Below are 7,095 nucleotides of genomic sequence, written 5' to 3'. Positions count from 1 at the left end.
GCTAGTTTAAATTTAATTTAAATCTTAAAATATAGTTTATATATTTTTTAAAAATAATCATATTAAGATATAAACTATACCTAAGAAACACACAAAATAAAATATAATCATATTTTCACTAAAGTTATCAAAACAAAACCGACTTGATTCAGGTTGATCTAAAACACAAAATAAGTGAAATTAGATAAAAAAAAATATTGTGACATAAAATAAATAATTTTTAATCAGATTTGTTTAACTTATGATAGACTTAGATTATATTGATAATAAACGTACAAGTTAATCTATTTTATAAAGTAATTATTATATTTTTTAAATAAAAAATATATAATGAAAATGTAAACCATATATATGTTTGTTGTAATATAATTTATGTATCATATCATTATATCTAAAATTAAATATAAAAAAATCTTTTATTTTGTAAGCAAACCAAAACAACTCGTTAAAGTCGTACAGATATACTGAGTAGCTTGTCAGACTATCTATTTTCCCATCTTTAATTTTCATCACATTGTGATTAAAATTATATTTTAAATGTTCAAATATATAACAACCAGAATCAAAATCAAGTAAAATCATATTTATAAAAATTGAAGACTTACTCATCCTTTTGACTTTCATTTCCTACACCCTATAAATTTTTCTTCGCCCCCTCTTATCAAATATGTGGAAAGTCCAAATTGCCTATAGAATTAAAAATATTTCGGATTTGTTAATATATAATATTTTTAGACTGTTTAAACCAAAAAAATATCATTGATTTTCAAGTTGTACAATCTTAAATGCATATTTTCCATATTTCACACTAGAAAAATAATACTTAAGATTTCACATTTGAATTATATGAATATTTGATTGGAAGGTGAGAGAGGTGTAAAAAGATATTTTTAAAAAATTTTGAACTTTTTACATGAAATCTGGGGCAATTTAAATTTTTCTTCAATGAAGATGAGTGCATTAGAAGGCCTAATGTTTTGTGGATTAAGCATTGGTGTTTCCAATGCGTCACAAACACAATAAGTTTCATGAACCGATTAATATCGAAGGTGATAAATTTAAGATCCAGTTCTTTTAACCTTGGAGTCAGACATTAATATAGATTGAATGATAAAGACAAGTATATTTCAAGGAAACGCAAAAATGTTAACAACGATTTACTACTTCATAATTCCTCAGTTGAAAGAAAGAGGGGAAAAAAAAGAAAAACAAAAAATAATAATAAACTAGTCTATGTCCTCCCTTGCAGGTTAACCGTCCTAAGAAGTATAATGAACCCTCGAAGAAGGGTGTGGGAAAACTCAGAGAAGTCACCAACATAATTCCCTTAGCAAAACTTAGAAACCAAAGAATCCAAGCTCACTTGCTCTCTCCTTCTCAAATGTCTCAAAGTACTGATAGATGATCGTTACTGCAAGCAATATTCCAGTTCCTGAACCAATGGCGCCCATAAAATCTGCCAACACTGTCAAGGCACCGATACACATGCCTCCAAATGCTGCAGCAGTGGGAATGTATCGATTCAGTTCTTTCTGCAAGTTTGACTCACGGTGTCCAGGCATTACCATTTGTTGTTCCTGCAAATTCAAAACATATATTATGACACCAGAAATTGCTGCCAACATAACACGTACATTTTTCTCATATCTGAATACAGATGAATTTCCATGATTAAGCTTTTTTCCTTCCAACAAACTTGGATTTAGAACCACCTTTCATAAGAGTTTATTTTAATTTGAGAACCATAGAAAGTTGCATAAAACGTTGTTGACTCGCGCCCTACCCTGAACAAATATTTTCATGCCTTATGGACATGAAAGATGAGACAGAGGAGATCAAGTTGTACAAACAATGGAAAAAAAAAACACCCTGGTTTCTCTTTCTTTGATTCCATCCCAAAAAAGGAAATCAATTAAATTCTTGAACGAACTCAAGTCAGCAAAAGCACAAGCGAATTTGTGCCTGTTCTAAACTTCGAAATCAATCCATATGCTTCCCTATTTGGGAGCAATTCCAAGAGATCAGAGCATTCCACAACCACTATTTTTACCGAGTAGAGATTAATATTAATATAATGAACACCTAAAAGTTCCAGGATACAAAAACCAGCAAAAAATTACAATCTGCAATTAGTCATGACTCTCCCTGTCCATTAGCCCCAACCTTTCATTTAAAGTTAAATTAAAAATTTATGATAGTTAAACAGCTCACGAAAAGAGTTAGGTTCAGGCTCAAAATAACATTTACGTAGTTTCAAAACAGTATTGCTTCTAAAGGAGCTAAAACGCAAGACTGGCTGATATTTTGCTGCTTAAGATAGATATCAAGTCAATGGGGAAATGACAGAAAAATGAATGCTAGTCAATACCTTCAGCTGCTTGGCAACATCTCTAGCAGATGAACCAGAGACTTCAATCCATGTTTTGGAGAATAAGGCGCAGGCTGAAAGCATAAACACAAGATAGAACAGGGCATGGAAGGGATTGGCCGCCATATCAGCTAAGCTGCAAGAGATATAGGGCAAAGATACTAGTTAGGGTTATCAAATGACAGAGATATATGCAGTACATAACTGACTGACACAATTTATATTATATAAGTATATTTACCATATAGAGCACTTTAACTTGAATTTTTTACTAATTCTTTTACCTGGATGGTGCGGTGATATAGTACGCAATACCCCCAACAGGTACAGACTGACCACCTCCATACTCAGATTCCTTCCATTTTCCCAATAGATCTACAAAGAAGTTTCCACTGTACTTACGATGGAGCAGCTGAACAAGTTGAACAATAGATTGTTAAAACAGTAATTCCAAGAACATTAACTCCAATCTATCATAAGAAAAGTTACCTGGGAGATGAAGTAGAGATTGGAAACGAGAGCAGACTGAAGAATGATGGGCATGTTGGAGGTATAAAACAGTTTGATTGGGTATGAACCCTGCTGTCCACGAGCATTCTTGGACCTTACAGGCAAGACTACACGGAAACCTTGGAAGTATATTACAATTAGGAAGATCAAGACTGTAGCAAGCAAATTTGTCACATTTGGAAGATTCTGCCGGTAAAAAGCCTCGCGGAGAGCCCGGACCTTGTCTGTTCTTGTTATCAACAAATGGAACAGAGCAATAACAGCACCTTCAAATTCAGCTCCACGTCCACTATTAATGGTGGTGGGGCTAAATGCCTTCCATATAATATTTTCACTGAAAAATGACAACAGAATTCCTTTTAATTATTTGATAAAATGTTAAATATCCTGTTAGCAGTTGCTAGAAGACAACAAAAACACTAGAATAAAAGTTGGAAATATCTCATTGAGGAAGATTAGAAATTTACCAGATATTAGTTGCTATGAATAGGGAAATTCCAGACCCCAGACCATATCCTTTTTGGAGAAGCTCGTCTAGACAAATCACAATTATACCCGCAAAACAGAGTTGGATGATGATGAGGATGGCATTGCCTACTCCAAGTTGTCCCACACTACCATACATCCCTGAAAGAACATAGGCAACAGCCTCACCAACAGCTATCAAAATACCAAGAAGCTTCTGCGCTCCGTTTCTGAGAAAGAAAAGGAAGCTGACTAAATATACAGTATATAAGAAAATATGCCAAACTAGAGTCGTGCCCACGATCAGAAATATTGGAAAACAACAAATATTAAATAAATTTTATTTGAAACAGTTAATTGAAGGAATTCATCACGCAGCTACAAATGCTAAAATCAGATAAAATTACACAGGGAGAAAAAAAATAACATGATCAACAAGAGGAATGTAAGTACAAGGAAAGAGACTTACAATAGTGCTCGATCCTCCCGTACATTGTTATCCACTTCAATAATCTTCGACCCAGCCAGAAGTTGCATCACCAGCCCAGAAGTTACAATGGGAGTGATTCCAAGCTCCATGACAGTTCCACGGTTTGAAGCGAGAATAACACGCATCCAATAGAATGGATCCGCACCTGTTGTTGAGTGAATCCCATATAGAGGAAGCTGACTACAAACCAGGAAAATGAAGAGAGAGATCACAGTATATATGACCTTTTCTCTAAATGGCACTTTCCTATCAGCAGTTTGAACCTCGGGGAGAAACGATAGAAACGGCCTAACTAAGTGAAGCACCCTAAATCCACCTCCCATCTTACCTACACCAGTTTAGCCTGCACAAAATATTCAACAAGCATCTGTAAGAGGATAACCAGCAAGAGCCCAAAAAGGTTTGTACTTCTAAACAATGTCTCAGCATCAAAGTGGCAATTCATCAAATAACAAAACCCATATCTAAAGAAATTAATAAATTAAAAACCAAACATTAACACCTTTTCAATCTATGCTAACTAAAATCACCAGTTTACTTAAAAGCATACTAGAACAACCAACCCAATTTGCACTGGCTCAACCTTCCGATCCTAAAAAGACACAGATACATGCATCAAACAGTATCACGTAAACAGAACCTCATTCGAATAAATAAAAAACAAAGCCCACAATGCATCAATTACACGGCTGCAGAGAATTATGCATCACCCGCATTTAACCTAAAAACAAACCAAAAAATCAGCGAGCTACACAATACGAATGCATGCTATATATCTAGATCTGATCTCATGAAACGGAAACCCTAATTTGCACGTGCAAAAAGCGAGAACCGAATCAAGGGCGAGAAACGGGGGTAGAGAAAGAGGAATATGCAGATCTAGGAATGTGCGAAATCATGAAAAGGAGATCGAAGCGATGGAAGGGGAATACCTCGGGTGAAAGGTGCTATCGTAGATCTACGATTTGGGGAAGAAAATTTGCAATTGAGAAGTGCAGGGAGCGTTTGGATGTATATTTATATAGAGGACAAGAACTACGATATTTTTTGGAACCAGAGATAGAAGACAAAAAGATTAAAAAAAAAAAGGTCGTCGCTATCTTCGTGCACACTGGATTCAGAGGATTTTCTTTTAATGACATCTAACTCCCACCTTTTTTGTAATATACTTCTTTTTTTCATTTTTTTTATTTCCTCAGATAACCTATTTCGAATTTATTAACGAAAAATTCTAATTTTCTTTTTTTAAATTAATTATTTTATTTTATTTTATTTTTGAAAAAAAGACAATATTTTTTAATTTTTAAATTAATTTAGTTTTAATCTAAATTTTAAGCATAGATATGTAATATTTTTAATAATTTAAGTATTTATTTTTTCAATAAATACAAAGATTTTAATGTTTACAATTAATTATTTATTTTTATTTAATAAATATAGATATCTTAGTATTTTTTTAGTTAATTTAAGTATTTATCTTTTCTCAATAAATACAAATATTTTAATAATTTGATTATTTAATTTTGATTTAGGGTTTTTATTTGAAACAATAAAGTAAAAAAAGTAAAGTTTTAAAATGTAATTAAATGACATTAAGAAATCAATTATTGAATTATTAATGAACTTACAATGTATAGTAATAAGAAGGACAGAAGAATAAGAATATATTGAATCAAATTGTTAGACTTTCATGACAAAATAATTATTGATGATTTATTTGAAATACTAAAAAAAGAAAAATTCACTGTAAGAAAAGGATAAATATTGACAAATTTAAGTGACAAAAATATTAGTCATTATTAGTTATTTAATTAGTGACCAATTTTTTTTTTTAAATTAGTGATCAATTTAATAGTAAGATTCTTAATTACAAAAAATCAATATTTAGTCATTAATATTAAAAAATTAATAAATAGTAACCAAATTTTAGTGACAAAAAATATTAGTTACTAACTGTTACTAAATTAATGACCAAACATATTTATTTAAATTAATGACTATTTTGGTGATTGAATTAACAGTAACAAAAAATTAGTAACTAAATTAGTCACTATTATTAATAAATAGTGACCAAATTTAGTGACTAAAAAATATAGTCACTATTAATAACTAAATTGGTGACCAATTATTTTTTTCAATACTTAACAACTGATTTAGTGATAAAAAAAGTTTTAGTTACTCAAATAAGTTACTAATTTAGTCAATATTTATAGTAACTAAATTGGTAACTAGTTTTAGTCATTATATCATCAAATCTTCAATATGATTCCACGATATCTAATTTAATTCAAGTAACGGATTCTAACCAATTGAAATGATCTTTTGATCAATCCAATATATACATATATATATATATATATATATATATATATATATATGGTTAAATTATTTTTTTGTCCTTGTAGTTGTTAAGTATTGTCAAATTGGTCCTTCAGTTTTTTTTTTTCTTAATTTGATCCTTATTTTTTTTTAAAAATGATTCAATTTGGTCTTTGTTGTCAATTTTGACCAAATTGTGTTAAAGTCAACGCCACGTGTCAATTTGTAGTTTTTTGGATTTTTTTTTTTAATTTTTTAATTTTTTTTACACATGTCACTATACATTTGTGTCATGTGTTAAAATAATTAAATTTGGTCTATATATTTGTTTTTAGTTTCAATTTAGTTCTAATCTTGTAAAAAATGAAACAATATTGTTTCTTCTTAAATTGAGACTTAATTTACTTTTTGTATAAATCTGATGATGATATTCTTACTAAAATTGACATTTTTATTAAATATTTGTAGAAATATTTTTAAACAAATTATTTGTTTTTAGTTTTATTATTAAACAAAGTTAAACCCCAAACCTAATTTCAATAATTAACCATTTTGACATCATATATAAAGGCATCAAGTGTACCATATTATACAAACTTAGTGAAGATTAAAAATCAAAAAACTTGTCACACATAAGTTTAGGAACTAAATTTCAAGTTCAAAACCAAACCAAAGTTTAAAGTTTTGTATAGAATTTAAAGTTAATTTAATAATATTTCTAGAAATTTTTAAAAAAATGTTAATTTTAGTAAGAATATCACCATAAAATTTATACAAAAAGTAAATTGAGTCTTAATTTAAGGAGGTACAATATTGCTTAATTTAAAAAAGGTTTAATCATGTCTTTGGTCCCCATTTTCATAGCAAAATCTCAATTTGGTTCCTATATTTTTTTTATCTCAATTTGGTCCTTATTTTAGGAAATTTGATCTCAATTTAGTTC

The 7,095-nt window shown here is 30.0% G+C and overlaps 1 protein-coding gene across 1 annotated transcript; it reads right to left on the bottom strand.

Annotated features, from left to right (window-relative positions):
* Positions 1-1,080: 1,080 nt before the first annotated feature.
* On the bottom strand, positions 1,081-4,946 carry LOC114185126 (protein transport protein Sec61 subunit alpha-like). Its single transcript, XM_028072659.1, has 7 exons — positions 4,766-4,946; positions 3,813-4,176; positions 3,346-3,573; positions 2,858-3,212; positions 2,653-2,780; positions 2,369-2,504; positions 1,081-1,577 (listed from the first exon to the last, which is right to left on the bottom strand). Exons 2-7 carry the CDS (start codon positions 4,154-4,156, stop codon positions 1,338-1,340), a joined length of 1,431 nt encoding a protein of 476 aa, XP_027928460.1. The 5' UTR covers positions 4,157-4,176; positions 4,766-4,946; the 3' UTR covers positions 1,081-1,337.
* Positions 4,947-7,095: the final 2,149 nt, after the last annotated feature.

The sequence above is a fragment of the Vigna unguiculata genome, chromosome 5 (assembly GCF_004118075.2).
Source record: "Vigna unguiculata cultivar IT97K-499-35 chromosome 5, ASM411807v1, whole genome shotgun sequence".
NCBI classification, from domain to species: Eukaryota; Viridiplantae; Streptophyta; class Magnoliopsida; order Fabales; family Fabaceae; genus Vigna; species Vigna unguiculata.
Note: the sequence above shows the minus strand (reverse complement) of the source record. Positions and strands in the feature narration are given on the sequence as shown.

Coding starts and splice junctions, on each gene's coding strand:
- LOC114185126 (XM_028072659.1), bottom strand. CDS start 4,156: ATGGGAGGTGGATTTAGGGTGCTTCACTTAGTTAGGCCGTTTCTATCG. Junction 2,781..2,857: donor ATCTCTACTTCATCTCCCAG/GTAACTTTTCTT, acceptor CAACTTGTTCAG/CTGCTCCATCGTAAGTACAG. Junction 1,578..2,368: donor ATGTTGCCAAGCAGCTGAAG/GTATTGACTAGC, acceptor TTGAATTTGCAG/GAACAACAAATGGTAATGCC.